At 42.3% G+C, this 22773-nt stretch overlaps 1 protein-coding gene across 30 annotated transcripts in view; it reads right to left on the reverse strand.

Annotated features, from left to right (window-relative positions):
• Positions 1–22773, reverse strand: part of ryr2a (ryanodine receptor 2a (cardiac)) — a 352340-nt gene that overhangs the window by 126171 nt on the left and 203396 nt on the right. For 24 of the 30 annotated variants that reach the window (XM_037544151.1, XM_037544152.1, XM_037544138.1 and 21 more), the window contains 13 exons: positions 22361–22569; positions 19876–20050; positions 15334–15542; positions 13386–13729; positions 13142–13259; positions 11553–11713; positions 10663–10822; positions 9484–9570; positions 7818–8044; positions 6076–6919; positions 4180–4380; positions 3506–3611; positions 1629–1772 (listed from right to left, as the gene is read on the reverse strand). In XM_037544151.1, coding sequence (XP_037400048.1) covers positions 1629–1772; positions 3506–3611; positions 4180–4380; positions 6076–6919; positions 7818–8044; positions 9484–9570; positions 10663–10822; positions 11553–11713; positions 13142–13259; positions 13386–13729; positions 15334–15542; positions 19876–20050; positions 22361–22569 — 2985 coding nt within the window. The remainder of the gene's footprint in view (positions 1–1628; positions 1773–3505; positions 3612–4179; positions 4381–6075; positions 6920–7817; positions 8045–9483; positions 9571–10662; positions 10823–11552; positions 11714–13141; positions 13260–13385; positions 13730–15333; positions 15543–19875; positions 20051–22360; positions 22570–22773) is intronic. The other 6 variants (XM_037544154.1, XM_037544155.1, XM_037544139.1 and 3 more) reach the window with 1 other exon arrangement.

A 22773-nucleotide genomic window follows, 5' to 3' on the forward strand; every position in this document is an offset into this window, starting at 1 on the left:
CCAACAGGTCAAAACCAGCTCTAAACAAAGTGACCGCTGGGCCCTGATTGGTGCTCTGGCTTTGCGCTTCTTTCGTTTTGACATGTTACGTTTTTATACACACAGAAACCAAAAGGAACAACAGATTTCTCAAAATGCAGGAGGAAAAAGTCGGATATTAGACTCTGAAATGTAGTGGAGTGAAAGGAAAAAGTCGCCCACAATGGAGAAACTTCAGTAAAGTACAGATACTCAAAAAACTAAGTATAGTAACTAATTACATTTACTTAGTCACTGTCCAACACTGACAGTGTCAGAAACTGCATAAACAAATGTATTTGAGATTACATAACAACTCTAAATAGATTGACTTAAGAATACAGATTCTTCAGTTTCCTCAATCCTAACTGGCTTCCAATACTTGTTAATCACATTAGCACAATAGTTCTAGTATAAGACTAAAGAAGCAAACTTCAGACACCAAACATGTGTTGGATGATTTACTATGAATTGGGTAAGGGGGTGGGGGCTGTGAAATATGGCTTTACTGTACATCCTGCTGAACTCCAGTCATGATAGAGGTGGTGTTGATTACCGCCAGCTCTTGATACATTTTATGGGTATCAGATTATAAAAAACTATGGTCCCACTTTATATTAACCGCGTAGTCACATGTGAACATATACAACAACACTGTAACTACTAACGGTTTACATTTACATTTACGGCATTTGGCTGACGCTCTTATCCAGAGCAACTTACAATTATATCATTTTACACAGGAAGGCAAAGGTGGTGTTAGGAGTCTTGCCCAAGGACTCTTATTGGTATAGTGTAGGGTACTTGCCCTGCTGGGGGATTGAACCCCAGTCTACAGTGTAGAAGGTAAAGGTGTTAACCACTACACCAACCAACCACTGTTACAGCTGGATTACAACCTATGTAATTACACATGTTTATCAACTAAAGTTTTGCCTGAGGCGTTATTATTATTTTATAGGCATTATTAGGAGGTCAGGTGCAGTAAATGTCCAAAACTATCCAGACAGTCCTTCTAATTACTAAATCCAGCTAATATAAAGTACACTCAGTGCTGACATAACCGTTCAACTGTATAATCCTCATAGAAACACAAAGACCAATAAATTGGGAAGCTCTGGAGCATTTGCATATGACCCCAAACTGACCGTGCCATCAGTTAGATGGGCATAAAGAACCCCCAGCACTGGGCTGTGGAGAGGAATAGTGTACTCTGGAGTGATGGAGCTCCATCCAGTACTTTTGGGATGAGCAGGAGTGGTCCAGAACTTATCATCCAACATCAGTACCTGAGCTCATTAATGCTCAATCAGATTTTCACAGCAATGTTTCAACATCTAGTGTGTGGCTGTTACTGCAGCAAAAGGGGACAAACTTGCTATCAATACCCTTGATTTCAGAAGAAATGCTGGATGACCAGGTGTCTATAAGCCCTTGGACCTGTAGTGTATGTCTTACGCTGCGCTCTCTGAAAGTCTGGCGCTATCAACGACTTTTCTGTTTCAATCCAGGTAAAGCAGTAATCCAGTGTGATGTGTGCTAGAAGTACGAGGAGAACGAGGTAAAGCTACATGTTGCTGAAGACACAGAAGAGGAAAACGATGGCTTACTGGGTTTCTTGGCTTTTTTTTTCTTTGGCATATCAGCCATTTTCTTCTTCAAGTAGGCCACCTTCTCCACCAGTGACATCAGACGCCCTCTGATGGTGAAATCACTGTCCGCTTCACCTGCCTTATCATCATCAATCTCTATACCTGCACCAATACACACACATACACAACATCACCTTTAATAAGTTATCATTACTAACACAGGCTGTTGCTACCACCCATCCTGCACAACAAACCCATCCAGTATTGTGAAAAAGTTTAGAGACCACCTTTACTTCATTAAATTCCCAGTCAAAATGGCCAACAAGTACGTGATTTTCTTTTCTCATGATTTTCTTTTCTAAAGATTTTAGATACGAGATAACCCACTAGCATAAATAAAGAGAAAGCCACAGCAATAAATGAAAAGTGAGAAGTTTCCAAAACTGAATAATTGAAAGTTTTCAAGAAAATGGGACAACAACTTAACACTGGGCAGGCCATCAGCACAACCCCTGCCAGAGAAACAGCACTTAAAGCTTTCCTCTCTGAGAGAGAGGAGAAGATCAAGCTGCTTCAGATCTGAAAACATCCACAGGTGTTTCTGTCCATCCGTCCACTGTGAGAAGACCCCTCAGTGCTGTGGGTCTGAAAGGACGTGTAGCTGATCAAGAAGAACCTCACTGAGAAAAGGAGACGGACACATCACATAAAGAAGCTGCTGGTCTCAGAATGATGGAACAATATCTGAGCAGTTTGCTTTGAAAAGACCGAAAGCGACTTTCCTGAAAATAACAGAAGCTGTAATAAAGGGAAAGAGTGGACACAAAAAAGGCTGAAGAAAAAAAAATGAGATTTTCGGTTGTTGAGGTTTCGGTTGAATTTTCTGTTGAATACGTGTTTCTTGCTATTTTCTTCCAGAAGCTGAAAAATGAATAACTTGTACTTAATGGCTGTTTTGGCTGTTAATGAACTAAACAGAGGGTGGTCTCTAAAAACAGTGCCCTGCATATCAAAGATCAAGGGGAGAAAATGAAAACACTCAAGTTTAATTTCTTAAATGACCATTTTAAATAAGTATTAAATATGTATAAAATCCAATTCATGTCTTGCTCTACTCCGAAATACGATTGGCTAAAAAAAAGACGATAGAAATGTGATTAGAGAAAACAGTAAAAGCAGAACAAACAAGTAAAATGCTAAGAAAACACAGGAAACCACAGGAAACTCTTAAGTCATTAGGAGAACTATAGGTTAAGCGTTAAAACTAAGAAAAAGTACTATTTTAAAAAATGAGATATAATCAAATATTTTATCCTAAGAGCATCTTCAAGCTTGGTACTGAATGGGTTCGTATCCTTGCTTTTTCTGCACTAGATGTGTTTTAGGCTGTTCTCTATAGGCCTGGATTTCAGGGGATATTCTGATGACGTACAGCAGGTTAATCACAAAACTGTGCTTGAAGCAGGGCTGGGCGATTAATCGAAAAGAAATCGAAACCAACGTTCAGAACCTCTAACCAACGTAATCTTGCCCAAGTCGTTTATTTTGATTTTTTTTTTAAATTCTGTTTAACTTTTCCCCACTCTGTGTTCATGTACTGTCCCCTTTAAATCTACCATGCGTGTGGTCATGCGACTCCACCACGTCCAGTCTTTTTTGCCTGTTGGTGGTAACTCTCTCTGGTGCATCATGATGTAATTCAACTCTATAGTAGCACAACTCACATAAAAATATAATATAACACACAGTAAACAATACACACTGTACAACAACATACGCATATTTTAACTGAATATGATTCAGTACAGCTTCTACTGTTGAAGCCCCCTCTGAATAGGAATTTAACTCATAAGAGCAGCTCACAGAGTTTGAGGGTCTGATAGTTTTGTGCGTACCGCAGTGGCTCATTAGATCCTCATGGAACTCCAGCAGCTGGTCTCTGATGTCCTCTGGACACGGACAGTCCTGCTTTTCATCCTTAAAGCTCAGCAGCATGTTAATCTGAGAGAAGAGCACACACACCATGACAATGCAACACGACATGCCTCAGACTTCAATGAAGAGGATCGTTAATCCACATAAACAAGACTTTTTTTATTATTCCCATGAAGTAACACAGGAGTCCTTAAGGGGGGCATATTCTATATATTCCGTGTGTATTGTAAAGATTTTATTTAACAAAAAACAGCCATAATTTATTTTTTATGACAATTTTCCAATCTCTCTTCATCCTTTAGTACTAAATAAGCTGCTTTTGCTACTGCGCCTTTATACAGCGGATATACACATGACCTCTGCTGTGGCCGGCTGCCCTGTATTACAACTCAGTCACAAAATAGTCCAGGCTGAAGGATGTGGGTTCCTCCTTGTGGATGTGTGGCTCTTCTAAAAGTCTGCAACGTTCCATTCGCTTCCCACATCAGGAACATCATTTTCCCACACCTTTCCCACACAGACTGTGCGCAGGGACAACACTGCACATCACTCCAGTGGGAACGTGAAGCTAACTGGCTGTGGCCTGAAAGGGCTGATATAAAAACACCTGGGTGTTGCATCATAACCAGCTGACCTGTTCCTGGGGCGGTGAGCGGAACTCTTTGGTTTTGCGGGCGGTCAGGGCAGCCGACATGTTGAGCGCCTGCATGACCTCGTTATAGCGGAAGCGCTGGTTCTCCTGTAGGTTAGCCACAAAATCGTCAGAGAAGGCCACGATTGCCTCGATACGGTGCCGGACCTGACAGTCACACAGATACTGCAGCAGGTGACACATCTGAGAGAGGAAAGGGGGGCGGGGGGGAGGCGGACAGAAAGGGTCTTTTGTTAATTTCGTCACACAGAATGTTTCAGATCATCAAAGTGCCCTACCTGGCCCTGTGTGAAAAAGTAATTGCCCCCTTAGCTATGAAACCAACCAACCAGTTAAGCAAATTCAGCTGACTATTGGGTTCAGTTCCACTAGACACAACCAGGCACGGTCACTACCAGACTTGTTGAATCTAAACATCACGTAACTAGAACCTGTCTGACAATGTGAAGAAGCTAGATGGTCTCAAACAGCAGCACATGATGCCACGTTCTAAAGAAATTTAAATACAGATGTGAGCCAAAGTCATAATCTACCATTGCTAAAGCTCTGGGACTGCAGCGAACCATAGTGAGAGCCATTATTCACAAATAGGAAAGTAAAATTGCAGCAAAAACTCCATCAAGGGAGCAACGACGACTCATCCAGGAGGTCACAAAAGACCCTGGACGAGTGTCTAAAGAACTGCAGGGGTCACGTGCCTCAGTTAAGGTCAATGTACATGATTCCATAGTAAAACAAACACCGGCATCCATGGGAGAGTTGCAAAGTGCAAACAACTGCTGACCAAAAAGAGCACAAAGGCTTCTAGATGGCCCCCAAGACTTTTGGGATAATATTTTGTGGACTGATGAGACAAAGATGGAACTTCTAGAAGACATGAGTCTCGTTACATCTGGCATAAATCTAACACAGCATTCCAACATAAGAACATCATACCAACATACAAACATGGTGGTGGTGTGATGGTCTGGGGCTACTTTGCTTCTGCAGGACCCTGGCGACTTGTGATAACTGATGAAACCATTAATTCTGCTCTCTATCAGAAAATCATCCGTGAGTGTCCTCCCGTCAGGGATCTAAAACTCAATCGCAGTTGGGTTACGCAGCAGGACAATGATCAGAAGCGCACAAGCAAGTCCACCTCTGAATGGCTCAAAAGAAGCAAATTGAAGGTTTTGGATGAGTCAAAGTCTTGACTTGGACCCCAATGAGATGCTGTGGCAGGACCTTAAACAGGCCGTTCATGTTCGAAAACCCTCCAATGTAGCCGAATTAAAACAAATCTGCAAAAAAATGTGGAGTGGGCCAGAATTCCTCCACGGTGATGTAAAAGACTCAAGTTATTGCAAACGTTTGATTGCAGTTATTAGGTTTAGGGGCAAGTACTTCTTCACATGGGTGATTTAGGTTTCGAAGACTTTATCTTTAATAAATTGAATGATCATTTAAAATCTGCACTTTTTGTTTACTCTTGCTCTCTTTTCCTTTTATTAAAATTATTTGAATGAGCTGAAACATTCAAATGTGACAAAAGAGCAAAAACAGAAGAAATCGGGTGGGAAATCCTTTTTCACAGCACTGTAGGTAACTACTATGAATTTTTCTGTATCTATTATTCAACTATAAATTGTTTTTGAACAATAAAACGTTCCTCTGCTTGCTGCTGTATGTTTTGCAACAGCAGTGGTCCTTCTATGCTATTAACTGGATATTCTATCATGAACTCAAAGATACTAAAATATATATATAAAAAAAACTAAATAAATAAACAAACAAGAACAAAGAGCTTCTTAAAGTTCAGAGATAATATCATTTCAGTATTTCAGACTGAGCTGATGCATCAGATCTACTACACAGAAGCTCCTGTTAAGCTCTGACCTGCAGTTTGACCGGTTCGGGCAGCTTCATCTGCAGCAGCCCCTCTTTGGGTAAGGCACCCTTCGCTCTCGCCTCCTCCTCCCCTCCTCCGAGGCCTCCTGTGGGACTTTCTGCAGGACTACCATCCTTGTCTGGCGCTCTGGACGCCCCCTCGGTCCTGGAGTCCTGTGCAAAGACGCTGGGCTCGATGAGCCGCAGGATGGTCCTCAGGTCTCCGTTGTGGAAGATGCCCATGATCAGCAACGTGTAGAAAAGCTTAATGAGTGGCACAAAGAGAAACTCAGTGCTGCCCCCTACTGGATCTCTAACGTGCAGGCTGCCCTCCTGCACTGCTTCAGTCAGCATCTCCATGGTGCGGCTCTTCAGCGTCTCCAGGGGAAACTCAGGGCTGTACTGGAAACAGTCGCCTCCGGCAACGCTGCATCCGTTGCTACCGGTGACAGCGCTGACAAAGTCAGGCGAGGAAAAGTGCATGCGTGGGCGTAGCGAGGTGCTAAGACCGATGCCGGGAAGGCCGTGCTTCTTCTTTTCGTCTGGAAACAGTGTGATGCTCTTGGTTTCGTCTGTCATGGGCACAATGTACTCACTGTTCATCATCAGGCGCGCCGTGGCGTAGCTGCTCAGGTGGATGTCAATCAGCAGGTCGTAGTAGCCTGTGCGCAGCAGGCCCGGCATGTACTTGTTTTGGATGGCCGACAGAAGCTGCGACTCATCCACGTGGCTGCAGAGGGCGCCGGCCACCCGGTTGTTGCCCAGCGCACACACGGCAGAGTAGAGACGCAGGGTGTGATAGTGGAACTTCAGCAGGTCCCGCTGCTCCGTCAGCTCCAGGATGTCCACCGACCTGGACCAAATACTCATGTGAGAATCTCTATGTTTTTTTTTGGGGGGGGGGTTTATGTTGCTGTATGAGCTCTGACTGGATGGAACTGGGTGGCTTCAATTACTTTTACACTGTAGCTGCACTTTATCACACACAGTACTGATATAAATGTAAAGACTGGTGCCAGCAGGTGATTAAAATAATTAGGTGCAATAAATCAGACTGTTTTCTTGTAGCTGTCATGAATCATATTAGTCCTCAACGGCATAAACTGTCTCAAACCTTCAACCAAATTACAGTGAAACTGTCATTTATGGTCTTGTGAATTTAGATAAACATCACCCGTTCAAGTGAAGTTAATCACTTAAATCTTTACTCAAAAAACAGTTAACAGCTTATCTTATTCTTACACATGTCAAAATATGTAGAACACATTTCTAAGCTTGCCTCCAAGTAACTTGTTTCTATTTTATCGGGCATTATTAATTGCTCATTAATAATTAATTCACTGTCCCACTGAAGCTGAATTGGAACAAAAGGGCTACAATAGCCGATTCTATCATAGTACCGTACAGCTGGGCTTCAGCCTGCTCTACTATGGATGGGACAAACTTGAAAACGCATTAATATGTTTGAAAATATCTCGACGTATTGACAAAAAAAGAGGAAACATTTCTAAGGGTCCAAATGTTCACCTTTTTTTCCAGTTACAGCGTTTGTTCAGTCATGGCTGGCAATGGTTCTGGGATAATTTGACCCCACTGAAAAGTTACATTCCTCTCATACGTTCAGTATCAAAAGGAAAGATTTTTATCTCATCTTTACCAAGCGTGCCAGTCATTCTGGAGGGTGCTGTGTATTGAATAGGGAATATCTACACATACTGCATACTACACATGCACATCTGTGTGTGTGTTACCTGTTCTCCTCAGGTATATGCAGGGACATGAACTGCAGCGGCTCCATGGACTGCACCATCCAGCCGTGCCGCTCATTGACCCGGGTGACTTCTGACCTGAGGAAATGATTGGGCACTCGGCTCCAGAGCACTGGTGTGAGGAACTGGACGTGCAGGCGGGGCGGACACTGAGGCACAACGTTCTTCTTCTCGCTTTTAAACAGGCCTGCTGACAGCGGCATCACATTCTGGTGCACAAACACACACACACACACACACACACACACACACACGCACACACACCATTATTGGTGGATTTCATTAGTACTTGAAGAACATGGACATACCACGAGTTTCATTACAAAGAGTCAGCCCCAACTTCTCAAACTATCAGAAAAACATTGCGGTGAATCTGAAATACTGTGAAATTGGCTTCAAATATCATGACACTGTTCATCACTACTTGAAGCCTGAATTAAATCCATATTTTGTACATGTTCATTGGTAGCAGTAGGTCATACAGTGTCAGAAACCACATAAACAAGTAAGTCATTAAACACCACAACATGATTTTCGCTCACAGGTTGCATGAAGCCAATTAACTATTTGTACAATCTACTACTACATCAGCCTCGTTGGTGCTAACTAAAACTAAAAAGCAAATTTCACACTAAATCTCGACTTTATAAAGCTGGAAATTCTAAATTTAAGCGTTTGTGTTCTCTCAGCGTGAGCTTACAGAACCGTCATCGCGTAATTAGTCTTGTATTATGAATAACGGTACCGGACGCATCCCCAGTGTGGTGAAAACATGAGTGTGTCGGGGTGGCAGTGGGCTGCTTTTGTTACTCAAAAAAAAAACTGCAGCTTTTATCATAATCAATAAAAGAGGTTAAGGTTGTCCATCTACTACATGGTGCTGCCATATGGCAACAGTGATTTTTCTTGCCTGAGGAGGATATAAACATCATTTTGTTTTCTATTACTGTGGATAAAATGGAGGGATTTATGTGCAGCAAAGTATTCTTTTTTTTCTGATCATACGCCTTCCCTTACTACTTTTTCCACATGGTCAGGTGATGATATGATAAGTTCTCTATGGAGTTAAGGAATAACAGAAATTTGGGAGAAGGACCATGCCTGAAACTCCTCCTCCTTCCAATCCAAAGCCCTAGAAATTCACATTCCTACCTTTTGTTTCCCAGACTTTTGCAGTCCCCACCACCGCCCCCTCCCCCCTGTTCCTCAGTCCTGTATTAGTCCTACAGCAGTTAAAAATGGGGTCCGGCCTTCTAGCTCCAGGCAGAAGCTGCCCAGAACTCCAGCCCGAGTTTCTCTCCCCTCACTCTCGTACCAGCACAGCCACCACCATGTCAGTGTCACTGCAGTGCTGATAAGGATCCACCATCCAAATTATACCTACTCTCTGGTGGTCCTGCGGGGGGTCCTGACCATTGAAGAACAGGGTAAAAAGGGGCTTACAAAAATAGGCAGAGAAACAATGGACTCCAGTCTGTAATCGCAGCACTACAGTCTGTCTATATGGTAAGAGGAGCTGATAAAATGGACAATGAGTGTAGATACAAGGAGATGTACATAATGAAGTGACCGAACTGTGTGTGTGTGTGTGTGTGTGTGTGTGTGTGTAACAGTGTGCACATATCAGGCTCTGTATGCTTTTACTCACCTTGATGCGTCCCAGCTCAAACTGGAAGACATTGGGGCTGGTGGCCTGAGCGAACACTGCAGGGAAAAGTTTAGTACTGGGCTCCACCTACACACACAAAAACAGTGTAAACACAGCTCTATTACACACACAGTGCTGAGGGGGCTCAGCAGCTCCACATTTCAAGGATGTTCAACTCCATAAACTGCAAAGCTTTATGCCAGAGCTTCAGTGTTATTTTATGTTTCTCTGACCGCAAGACCCTTCAGCGAATAGAGGGCAGCTGAGAAGATCATCGGGGTCTCTCTCCCCTCCACCATGGACATCTACACCACATGCTGCATCCACAAAGCCACCAGCATTGTGGACGACCCCATCCATCCCTCACACAGACTTTTTACTTGTGCTGTCTGGCAGAAGGTACCGGAGCATCCGTGCCATCACTGCCAGACTCTGCAACAGCTTTGTTCCTCAAGTGATCAGGTTTTTGAACTCAAAAGGACTGATGCGAAAACCCCTCGTCACACACACACACTCTACACTCACACGTGCACACACACACACACTCACACACTCCTCTTTTGATGCTCTACTTGTACTATCTGGATCATTGCTGCTACGCTGTGTTTCCACTGTTTTATTCAGGTGTTGTTTATGTCTCATCTAACTGCGAGACTCACAGATCACAGCATGTTAATATCTCTGCACCTTATTCTCAGCACCTCATGTCCAGAAGAGAGCACTGTGCCAGTTTACAGGGCCTAATGCCTGTTGAATTTATCGTATTTATTGTTTCTAGCTTCATTTTTTGGTTTGCACACGATGCCTCCACTTTGTACTGTCTGTTTTGTTCCATGCTGCACCGTGATGTCCCTGGAGGAACGTAATTTCACTCCACTGTGTACTTGTACATAGACGGAACGACAATAAAAGCCTCTTGACTTGACTCATCTTTTTCTCCTTAATTGCCTATTTCTGCTTTTATTTTTTACACTACAGGAAAACAACACCTATTCTTTACAGTGCGTGATGAATAGATTGGAATAATATTACATCAGGCTGCATTTAACGTTAAGGACACTTATTTTTCCTATAAAGTTTCCATTTTAGAGATAATGAGGTTTTGTGACAGCGATGATATGCATGCCCAACAACACACACACACACACATGCAAAATGCACATACACAAACACTCTTACCTGGTAGTAAGTGCTGAGCTCTTTGCCGTTGGTGGTGAAGGTGAGCAGGCCGCTGGCCGTGTCCACCATGCAGCCGATCTCCAGACCATTGTTATTACGTCCCTGACCGGGGTTATTACTCTCTCCAGCCCACACCATGTAGCAGTTGCTGCGCTTAATACTGCAACACACAAGTACACACCACACAACAAGTCACATCAGCGCAGCGCAGCAACAAAATAAACAACAGTTCCATCACCACAGTTCAATACGGTGCTTACTGGCCTGTTTAACTATCTGTGTGATATGAGTGATGTGGAGCCATTACTGCTACAGCATGAGAACCGCGGAACAACCGGGGGGCAGGATTACACGGGAAATCCTCACCACTTACGATCAAAGTCTACTCTCCTTTATCCCAAATGGATACACAGTCAAATGAGTGACTTTCCATTTTAGCATTTTTATCATTTGGAATTGGCCCATTTTTTGGTGGCTATTTTCACCCATTAGCTGCAGTATAGCAACATAGCTGCAATATGCAAATAAGGTCTTGGAATAATCACTAAGCACATTCATTTGATCCAGCAAATATTTAACCGTGTCACTGTTGATTCACCAAATTGCTTTTGTTCATATATTGCATAAAATATATTGCAATCACAACATGCAACAGTACATTTCCAATATGGTATTTAGTGCAGTGATCAAAGAAGCAACGTTTGCAACACATTTGCCTTCTGTGGAGCTCTAGTTGGACTGAACAAGCCTCCAACCCAAAATACACCAACGGTAGCACCTAAACTGAAGCCTGTGCTCACCAGCCAGTCCTAAAGCATTACATGTTAATGTTAAATAATGGTCACTACACAAACACTACAACTGTGGTCCTCTCTGTTAGCATCACTGACCTCTCATGAACTTTGCCTTTCTCGTCGCCGAGGGTGACAGTGACCGTTCTGACTTTATCCAGCTGAAAGGCCGGGTCGTGCTGGTGGAAGTCCGAGGTCACCCAGCCGACCCACACTCTGGACGGTTCCTGACCAGGAAAGATCCGCACCGAGTAGTAGTACTGACCCACAAACAAACAGACAAACAATGAAACGCCTGACCTGGCTTACTCCTATTATGTTTATGAACATAGACATGTTAATACAGCGAATACCGTAATTAATTGGACAGTTGCACATTTCATGGTTTGACAATGTACCACTGCAGACCAGATGTGAAATGAATTTATTTACATTCCTGCATTGATGATGATTATTATTATTATTATTATTATTATTATTGTCTATTGAACCAGTTATTAAACATCATTGAAATGAGTTGGGCAAATACTGCAGTCTATGTCATTAACAACTAGACATGATTAGCTACATTGTGCATTCTCAGCACGTGAAAAACGTCTATCATAGCACTGCAGCCACACTCACACTTGGCATTGGATCACACGTGGCCAGTGCAAAGTACAGGTGTGAATGGGGTCCAAGTACAAAAACCACTCACGTGTTTTTAAACAAACCAAACTCAGTGAGGCAAGTGACCTCAGTGCTTTCTGCGTCCACAATTTAAGACGCAGCTTTCTTTCTGCTTCTCTCTAGTGCTGATGACATTTTAGACCACAATTCATTCAGAATCTAGACTTCACCTGACCTGTCACATTTTGGGCAGAGCTGTTCAAGTTCAACATGTACGTCTAAAAAAAATAATAATAATAAACTGCCACTGTTGTTAATGAAATCATTTTTTAATCAAAATTAAACACTATTTATTATACCATAATATACTATTAAAGGGTTGAAGATGCAAGGAGTCGAGGTCGTAAAGGTGGATGACTTCAAATATCTTGGGTCAACCATCCAGAGCAATGGACAGTGTAGAAAAGAGGTGAGGAAGAGGGTGCAGACAGGATGGAGTGGGTGGAGACGGGTGTCAGGGCTGATGTGTGACAGAAGGATAGCAGCAAGAGTGAAAGGGAAGGTTTACGAGACAGTAGTGCGTCCTGCTATGATGGTCTGGAGACTGTGGCTCTGTCTAAAAGACAGGAGGCTGAGCTGGAGGTGGCGGAGATGAAGATGCTGAGATTTTCGTTGGGAGTGACCAGGATGGACAAGATTAGAAACGAGCAGATCAGAGGGACGGTGAAGGTGGAGCAGTTTGGAGATAAAGCCAGAGAGGCCAGGTTGAGATGGTTTGGACATGTGTTGAGGAGGAATAGTGGATATATTGGGCAAAGAATGTTGGAGATGTAGCTGCCGGGTAGAAGGAGAAGAGGTAGACCTCAGAGAAGGTTTATGGATGTAGTGAAGGTGGACATGGAGATGGTTGGTGTAAAAGTAGAGGAGGCAGTGGATAGGGCAAGATGGAGGCAGATCCCTCAACAAAGAATAAGAATAGGTGCTGTAAATGTAGCATTTATGAATCTGGTTCATTACCAGCTTGCAGATAAATCTGTGGTACCTTAATATCGGCCAAATGATGCTTCAGATTTTCTCACCGTGGACGTCTGCATGAGGTACTCGTAATCATCTCTCTCATCAGCCAACACCTCCTCAGACAAACGGGCTGAAGAGTTGCTCGTGCTGAAGTCAGGTTTCGACCTCTTCAGCATGAACCTGCATAATGCACAGTGAACACTCAGCTATGGGAACACTGCAGAGGATGATGTCCTGCACTTGTGTTAATTTATCTCCATCCTGAGAGCTGCCACGCATAATGAGGGAACCAACACACCAACACACCTCTGTTTGAGTTTGGAGGGCTTCTCTTGATTGTAGTCCTTATGGTTGTTGAACTCGTCCTTGTCTTTTTCCGGCCCGTTTGAACTCATGTGGCCGTGAGCGCTCTTCATCAGCACCTCAAAGTCCGACACGGTCTCGAAATCCTCCAGGTCTTTCTTGGGGGAGAAGAAGCTGCCGTTAGCCGGGAGTGTCCCGCCGGCGGATTTGGCGAAGCCCTCGGCGCACTCGATGGGCATGCTGAGGCGGTAGAAAACGATGTCCGTGTTACTGTTCTGTGATCCGAACGACCTCTGCGTGACTTTGAGGCATGGCGAGCTCTCCACTGTGCCATCAATTCTCGTGACCTTTAAGGGACACAAGACACAAAACAAGAAAGGTTCTGTTGAACATCCTGGAAAATGACATTAAATAAACCGAGCCCAACTTACGTGCTGTTTGGAGGGGATTCGTTTTAAATAAAGAGGTGGGATATCGGATTGTTACCACAGGATGTGTGTAATGTTTCTAGCTGATTCACACGGGAGAGAAAATCTCAGTATAAATGACCGAGATGGGAGTGGCACTACCAAAGCACCACGTTAGAACATAGCATAATACTGTTTGAACACTTTTAGGTCCACGGTTGTGCTGACCGATTCAACTGTTCAAAGGTTGTTCAAAGGTTGTTCAAAGGTTGTTCAAAGGTTAGCACAAACGACAGTCCCACTTAATATTGAATGCCTCTAATTGCTTATAGTTACACATGAATAACACATGTAACAACACTAACTACTGATGATTTAGTCAGTGTTACAGATGGATTACAGCAGTACAGCCTATGTAATTACACCTGTACATCAACTTCAGTTTTGCTTCATGTAATTAGACAAGTGTATCTTCTACACAGGAACTTTCTTGTGCTGTAGTGTTAAAGTTACTCTTTAAAATAAGTGGGTGGTTCCTGTGTAGTTGCTATGTAAGTACTGTGTAATAACGCAGTGGTAATATAGAAATTGCTCTGGGTTTAATTCAACACATTTTAAGATTAGGGGACAACTTTTGGCTGAAAGTTGAAACTAGTTACAATGTCAAAGCTTTACAAACAGCTAAATGTTAGTAAAGCTGGCTGATACAGTGTAAGTAACGTCTTAGTTGTAAGTTAAAACCGAAGTTGATATACATGTGTAATTACATCAGGCGATCTTCTATAATCCATCTGTAACGGTGACTGAATCATTTGTAGTTACATTGTTGTTGCATTAGTTGTTCATATGTAATGACACCATTATTAGAGACACTTAAGATTAAGTGACCCTTATTAGTCCCACAACGGGGAAATTTCACCTCCGCATTTAACCCATCCGTGAAGTGAAACACCACATACACACTAGTGAGCACACACACACTAGGGGGCAGTGAGCACACTTGCCCGGAGCAGTGGGCAGCCCAATCCGGGGAGCAGTTGGGGGTCAGGTGTCTTGCTCAAGGACACCTCAGTCATGTGCTGTCAGCTCTGGGGATCGAACCGGCGACCTTCTGGTGACGAGGCTGGTTCCCTAACCTCCAGCCCATGACTGCCCACAACTTATTATAAAGTGGGACCACACAATGTAAACAAATGAGCAAATAAAAACAAATAAATACCAAACATGACTGTGAAATCCAGTCCCACGGTTTAAAAACGTAACAGAAAAAATTGCGGTAAATTCATTTTAGTGGTAATGTGCGTTCATCACCATGTTGCCATGTTAAGTGGATTCTAACTTTGTTTGTCATACTGATTGTTCTGCAAAGCTGCTTTGTGACAACACCTGTTGTAAAAAGTGCTTTATAAACAAACTTTGCTTGCTAAAATGTGAGATTTCCTGACTCACTGAATCATTTGGGAATCGTAACTGAATGGTCTCGCTATATGATCAGAGATTTAAAGCCCTATTAAACATCTCTGTGTGCATGAGAGAGAGAAGACCTCGATGTGCTCGTGGCCGGCTGGTACAGGGATGAACTGAGGCAGTCTCTTGCTGAGCCACATGGTGATGTCTCGGTTCATGTTGACGGCGAAGGGCTCGTAGCCTTCCTGCAGGCCGCAGATGGTGAAATACTTCAGCGTGCTCACGTTCTTCCCAAAGTTCATCCGGCCCACCTGACTCACACCCAGACTGCACACCGGGATGAAACCTGCCTCACAGGAGGAGCAAACAGGGAGACAACACAGGGGAAACGCTTAGGGGAGGGATGTTGGCACAGGCAATAATAATAATAATAATAATAATAATAATAATGACTTATTTTATGCATGCACACATGCTACATTACGTTATGTTCAGCCAACAAAGAGTACTTGTGTATTAAAGTAAGCAGGAGTGTGTCCTCTATAAAGGTTATTATTTCCATATAGAAAACCAAAAACACATCATTTGACCAGGAGCATGCAAACCATTGCGTTTTGTCCACTGTATGTGCATTTTTATCCCCCGTTTTCATGAAAAATTAACACAAACATTTAAATATGAGCACAAATCAGATCCTCCTTATTTTTGCTACATTGAAAATGTACTGAACTTCGTGCATCAGTACACCCCTCATGTACAGGCATGCTTAGTTCATCAGTTTAGGCAGCCAGATATAACAGACCACACTGCCACACTGTTTCAAACGCCTTTACAAATACGGTGCATATGGTGCAGAGTGCTATGCCAACAGAGACTGAGCTCCACTGAGTTAAACAGCGTGTGCATCTGTGGAAAACACTACAAAGTACTGAACACATTACAGTCCTACAATATTGCCATTTCACTTGAAACACTCCCAGTTGCCCTGTTAGTGGTTTACACATATTTTAGATATACACTATAACACTATTATAATAGGGCAGTAATTGTGGTATGTGTTATGCGATGGTGACCAGTAGGTGACACCAAAGCCTTCACTTTCACACTAGTGTGGTTGAAGTTTATGCATTTCTTACACTATTTTCAGACACAGTCAAAATAACCCATCCACTGTAGTGGCATCCTGTACCCTGTGCTGGGTGGATAAGAGAGACATTACTGTGGGAAGAACAAACAAAAAGTGTGTGTGTGTGTGTGTGTGTGTGTGTGTGTGTGTGTGTGTGTGTGTGTGTGTGTGTATTCTTGTTTTGCTGCATCAGCTTAGCAGGTCTCAGCAGTGCTTAGCCAGACAATAAGCCTGCTCAGACCGCATGCCATTCACTTTCAACCATGCACAGGCAGACAGCGCACACACAGACACTGATCAGGCCTATGATGACCACCTTGTTTCTGCGCTCATTGTCCATTTTATCAGCTCCACTTACTGCATAGCTGCACTTTGTAGTTCTACAGTTACAGACTGTAGTCCATCTGTTTCTCTGATACTCTGTTACCCTGTTCTTCAGTGGTCAGGACCCCCATGAACCCTCACAGAGAAGATAATATTTGGGTGGTGATCATTCTCAGCACTGCAGTAACACTGACGTGGAGGTGGTGTGTTAGTGTGTTTGTGCTGGTGCGAGTGGATCAGACACAGCAGTGCTGCTGGAGTTTTTAAACACAGTGTCCACTCACTGTCCACTCTATTAGACACTCCTGCCTTGTCAGTCCACCTTGTAGGTGTAAAGTCAGAGACGACAGCTCATCTGCTGCTGCACAGTTTGTGTTGGTCATCCTCTAGTCCTTCATCAGTGGTCACAGGATGCTGCCCACAGGACGCTGCAGGCTGGATATTTTTGGTTGGTGGACTGTTCTCAGTCCAGCAGCGACACTGATGTGTTTAAAAACTCCAGCAGCACTGCTGTGTCTGATCCACTCAGACCAGCACAACACACACTAACACACCACCACCACATCAGTGTTACTGCAGTGCTGAGAATGATCCACCACCCAAATAGTACCCGCTCTGTGAGGGTCCATGGGGGTCCTGACCACTGAAGAACAGGGTAACAGAGTATCAGAGAAACAGATGGACTACAGTCTGTAACTGTAGAACTACAAAGTGCAGCTATACAGTAAGTGGAGCTGATTAAATGGACAATGAGCGTAGAAACAAGGTGGTCATCATGTTAGGCCTGATCGGTGTACTGTGCAAAAGTAACAGACCATCTTTAACTCATTTAATGTACTAATTTTTCAGGACATATTTAAAAGACACAATGAAAATAGAACTCCTAACAACAAAGACCTGTTAGTCCTGCCTAGTTACAAGCAGAGTTGATTACTGTAATGCTCTTCTTACTGGCTTCCTAAGAAAACAGTACATCCTCTAAAGTTCATACAAGCTTTCATACAAGAAAGAACTGCAGTGACTGTCTGTATGTTTTAGGACAGATTTTAAGGTTCTGCTGCTAGTTTTAAAAGCTCTAAATGACCTTAAAGAACCCACTTAAAGCACAGGATATTTGGTTATGTTCCAGGACATAGATCTGCAGATAGTGGTCTTCTGCAAATACCTTCTGTAAAATACAGAAAACATGGACAGACTCATTCAGTTATTCTGTTTCTAAACTGCTAAATTCTACCTTTTACTAGACAGCCAAGCTCAGTGCTCACTTTTAGGAAACATTTAAAAATCTACCTCTCTAACTTTTAGCATTAGCATCTAGTATTTAATTAAAATTCCTTTTGGAATTTATATCTTTAATTTGATCTGTCATTTTCTTATTCTAAGTAATCTACTACTTTTTACATTTTACTACTTTTACTACATTTTAAATTAACACTCACAATTGCTTCTATTAATGTTAAGCTTTATTTCCTTTCTTTAAAGCACTTTGAGCTGCCACTGGTATAAAAAGTGCTGTATAAATAAAGATTATTATTATTATTATTACTGCCCCATCAGATAAACAGCACTTAAACCTGTCATCTTTGAGAGAGAGGAGAAAATCAAGCTGCTTAAGATCTGAAAACATCCACAGGTGTTTCTGTCCATCCTTCCACTGTGAGAAGACCACTCAGCGCTGTGGGTCTGAAAGGATGTGTAGCTGATCAAGAAGAACCTCACTGAGAAAAGGAGACGGACACATCAAACAAAGAAGCTGCTGGTGTTCTCAGGGCTGACCACTCCAGAGTCCAGACCTCAACATTACTAAATGTGTTTGGGTGGTGAGAAGCAGAAAAATCAACCTTCTTCTGAAAACAATGGAAGCTGTAATAAAGGGAAAGAGTGGAGATACTAAAACATTTGAAATATATATAAACATATTAATTCGGTTAGATTCCTATGTCAACCAACTGCTCAACCACAAACATCAAAAAATAGATCAGCAGAGTAAATGGCCTGCTTTTTCACACTGACCGAGCTGAGATGCAGCAGTACATTTGCTGAGAGGCCACGAAGAGGCCTTTTCATTCAACAAAATTCAGAAACAACCAGAATCAGAAAGGCAGGCTCATATGCCAGCAGTACCAAGTCAGCATGAGCTCCTGTATAGATATGAAACCCTTAGCAAGTTTCAGCCAAAATAGAAATGGCTGGAAATACACAGAATATTCCGCTGAGTCTTTTTAGTCATAGGCCTAAATATAATCTGAGTGGGGATGCACAGATTTATTTAGACGTGATTTAACTCTAATTCTGAGAAAGTCTGCAAATTAAGTGTTTAAGAGAGGGGAAATGTGGCCTAAGTCTCTCCACATGGCAGCAGTACATAGTACCATCATATACACTGGGTATCACTACCATCTTCATAACCTCCATCACACACATAAAATAATAATAATAATATGCATGATGAAAAGATATCCTCCACATCATGTTTTACTAATTTATATTAGCCTCTTCTATAGGTTGGTGCAACAGCACGTCCAGAAACTGACAAAAAAACAGACAATGAAAATAGCTCTAATATAAACCCCTGAGGCACCCCACACCCAACAACGGCTAACAAAATTACAAACAAAGTTCATTTTTTCACCTAGCTCTGTCTTTTCATTTCTTCTTCTAGCCTGAGTAGCCACAGTCAAATTTTCATGTTTGTACTTTCCACGCTAGCTAACTTTATCACTCACAAAGTTGTTCACATCATTGCTCACTATATCACTCAGCCCATCACTCACTATGATCACTGTAAAAGATAACAGTTCCATTGTGCCTCAGCCTTTTCTGCATATGATGGGAGAAACAAGGCTTTCTGAAGCGCTGAACCAACTGAAATGTTTCAAGCTATGATTCACTATTTCCAAGCGTTCCAACTTCCCATATTTTTTTGTTTTGTTTTTTTTTTAATTGGGTGTGCAAAAGAGTTTAAATGAAACTTTATTTGTTGAAACCATGAAACTTAGTTGCTTTGATACATGGCTTGAGGCACCGTTTTGAGAACACCAGCAACATGTGTAAAAACTGACAAAGACAGTATAAGCAGACAAATATAATGGCTTTAATATAAACCCCTGAGGCACTCCACACCTAACAGCACCTGAGGAGGCATTCATAGACCACTGAGTAGTGTCTCAGTGGAGGTACCTTTCTGAGGTACTCCATTACTCAGAAGCGGACAGCACTATTTACTGACCTTCACAGATCTCGAAGTCTTTAAATGCGAGTTCAGAGCCCGAGTCATCCAGCAGCACCTCTCCATTCAGTGTGAACATCATGGTGTGCTCGTTCATATCCACCATGCAGCCCACCACGTCACCCGCCAGCCACGAACGCCCAAAGTGCTCGTTCCCCTGGTGCCACCGCTGAGCCTGGAATTAGCATGCATAAAAATGTACAAACACATACATAATTATATCCCACATACATACACAAACACATACATTGTGTGTCAAAAGTTTGGGCCATGTTTTTACTTCTTAACCATAACCATAATCATAACATACATTTTTCTTGTTTATTTTTCCCACTTATAATATTTGTGTGGGTTCATGTACCAAAAATAGTCAAAAGTAGAGTAAAGACCATTTCCTGACCTCTCTTTATTTCATAGATTTAAAGAGGCAGTTTTCGTTACATAACTTTTAAGACTAATATGAAAATGACCTCATTTCAGACTGGCTGCCCTGTACTGTTCCTCATTCAAAAAGCAGTCTATATATACAGATATATCCCTATAACTTCAGCATGACCGGGGACAAACAATTGGCTGAATAGGTGGACATATGTAAATGTGTAAGTTTACATAATATCACAAACGTAATTAATTCAAAATGGGCTGTTCTTACAGTTTCCATATATTGACCATATGGAGTGAACACAATGTTACATACCACATCACAATTTAATTTCAGAAAAGTGAGAAAAATTCATATTAAATGAAAAGTTCTTGCAAAGGTTCTGTTAACATTATACAGAGATTTATTATCACTTTGGGTATTTTTAGCTTCATGTTCTATCTATGGGAGTGCTGACATCACAACGAGGGGATAAAAGGCATGGTCTTTGGTAATAATCCCAAGGAAGCTAATATAAGGTAGTATTAGGTCATGAAAACCGTCACAAACATTTACCCATATTATTTTCCTCTAAATAAAGGCCCAGTCACATCAGCACTTGGCAGCTAAATCTGCACGTGAATTCATTTTCATTTTAATGGAAATTAATTGATTGATTTCACGTTCCAGATGCCTGGCTGAATACATTTCATGAGCAAAATTTCACACACAAATTTGCATCATCAATCAATAGCACTATTGCTTTAGCTACCCTGGACTCTGAAGAGGCAGCACCAAACCTCCGAAATGGAGGAAATGCTAATTTTAGCAGTGCTAGACAACAAATCTTTAAACTTTCTTCCCTACTGGCTGTAAATAAACACCTAAAAGAGAGACTGCATGGTACACAATGAGCTGGACGACTACTATTATCTTTACTTTTATTTAGTCAGTGTTAGCCAGATTACTAATTGCAATGTTAGCTTGTTGGCTAACTGCAGATTAATACAAGTAGAGTCTGCTACTATTGCCAACCACTGCAGTTACCTACACGTCTTTGCTACAGATCAGTACAGATTGGTTGTGGCAAGTATATAATTACCTAATAAAATCATGTTCACTTTTATGGTTTTACTGTTTGCAGTAGGCGAGTTAGCCAGCTTGCTAACAGTCACTTCACTGCCTCCAGCCATGCCAGTTATCTACCTTTTTTTTTGCCTCAGGTTGGTGCGCACCATCATGAGTGTAAAATCTTTTTCTACTTTTGTACCTTTACTGTTTATGGCTAGCAGGTTAGGTGGATTACTAACTGCTCACACACCGAGTTTCCAAGGTTTCGAGATTTCCAAACACTAGTATCCTTAGAATACTAGTATATTTAGAAATGTTAAGTGAACTCGTTCAGCACGTGCACAGTAAAAGGGGCAGAGAGAGAACCAAAGAACCCCAGAGGAGAGAATATACCACCATATACCACGTTTGATCTGGTGACAGAGCAGCACTACTTTTTTTTATCTGGCGCATACACATACACGCCCACCTGGCCTCTCCATCTGTAGAGCTCTCACTGTGTGTGATCAGATGATGGTGATGATGGTGATGAGGGCTCTCCTCTGCACTCTGGTGCTATATTTGCTCTATTTTCCTCTTTCAGTATCCCACTCCTTTCTATTTCTCCCTCGCACATGCTATCTTACTCACACTTGCTCTCTCTGCACCTGGGCCTGTGTGCTCTGACTCACTCTGGCTGGAACAGAGAGGCAGCTGAGGGCAATGCCAGCCTCCACATTCACACATACAAGCTCAGTTCACAGCCATCATGAGCTTCACACTCTGGCATCAAATTAAGGGCTTTCTTTGTCCACAGAAGAGTGGGCTAATGTGCTATTTTAAACCTCAATCAATATGCAGCTTGACTTCAGCTTGTTAAACATAGACCAGTAAAACCTTTCTGTACATCTGCTCTAACTTTGCTCACCAGTAACATGTTCCAAAACTCACTAAATAGTAAACGTAGACAGATATAAATCACCCTAATATAAATCCCTGAGGCACTCCAGGGAAGCAATTCTATTTTATTTCTCATGTATGGCTAAAACTAAAGTCCTGCGGTTTCCAACTCACCTTAAACCCATCAAACACAAAGGCCAGGTCGTCAGAGCCCAGCTCCTGGTCAGGCAAGCAGCCCGGGCGGGCCCAACCCACCCGCATCTCGCCTGCTGTCACCACCTCCAGCTCAAAATACCACTTCCCAGCGTTCACGCTGTAGGTCTTTTCGGCACGGAAAATCCTGAAACGCTCTGCAGACATGTTGTTCGTATCTGCTCGGGCTGCTGGAGAGAGAGACATTTTAGAGAGTTTTAATACTGCACTTAAAAAAGGATGAGTTTTATCTAAATATTTGGAATCTGAGTTTTTAAACTTTAAAGTCTAAGCACTCATGACTTTTGATACACCAGAAACATCTGAGAAATATTTTATTTTTTTAGCAAATTATCAGAAAATGCGCACAAAAAAACAACTAAGCAACCAACCAT

This window comes from Pygocentrus nattereri, chromosome 13 (genome assembly GCF_015220715.1).
Source record: "Pygocentrus nattereri isolate fPygNat1 chromosome 13, fPygNat1.pri, whole genome shotgun sequence".
NCBI classification, from domain to species: Eukaryota; Metazoa; Chordata; class Actinopteri; order Characiformes; family Serrasalmidae; genus Pygocentrus; species Pygocentrus nattereri.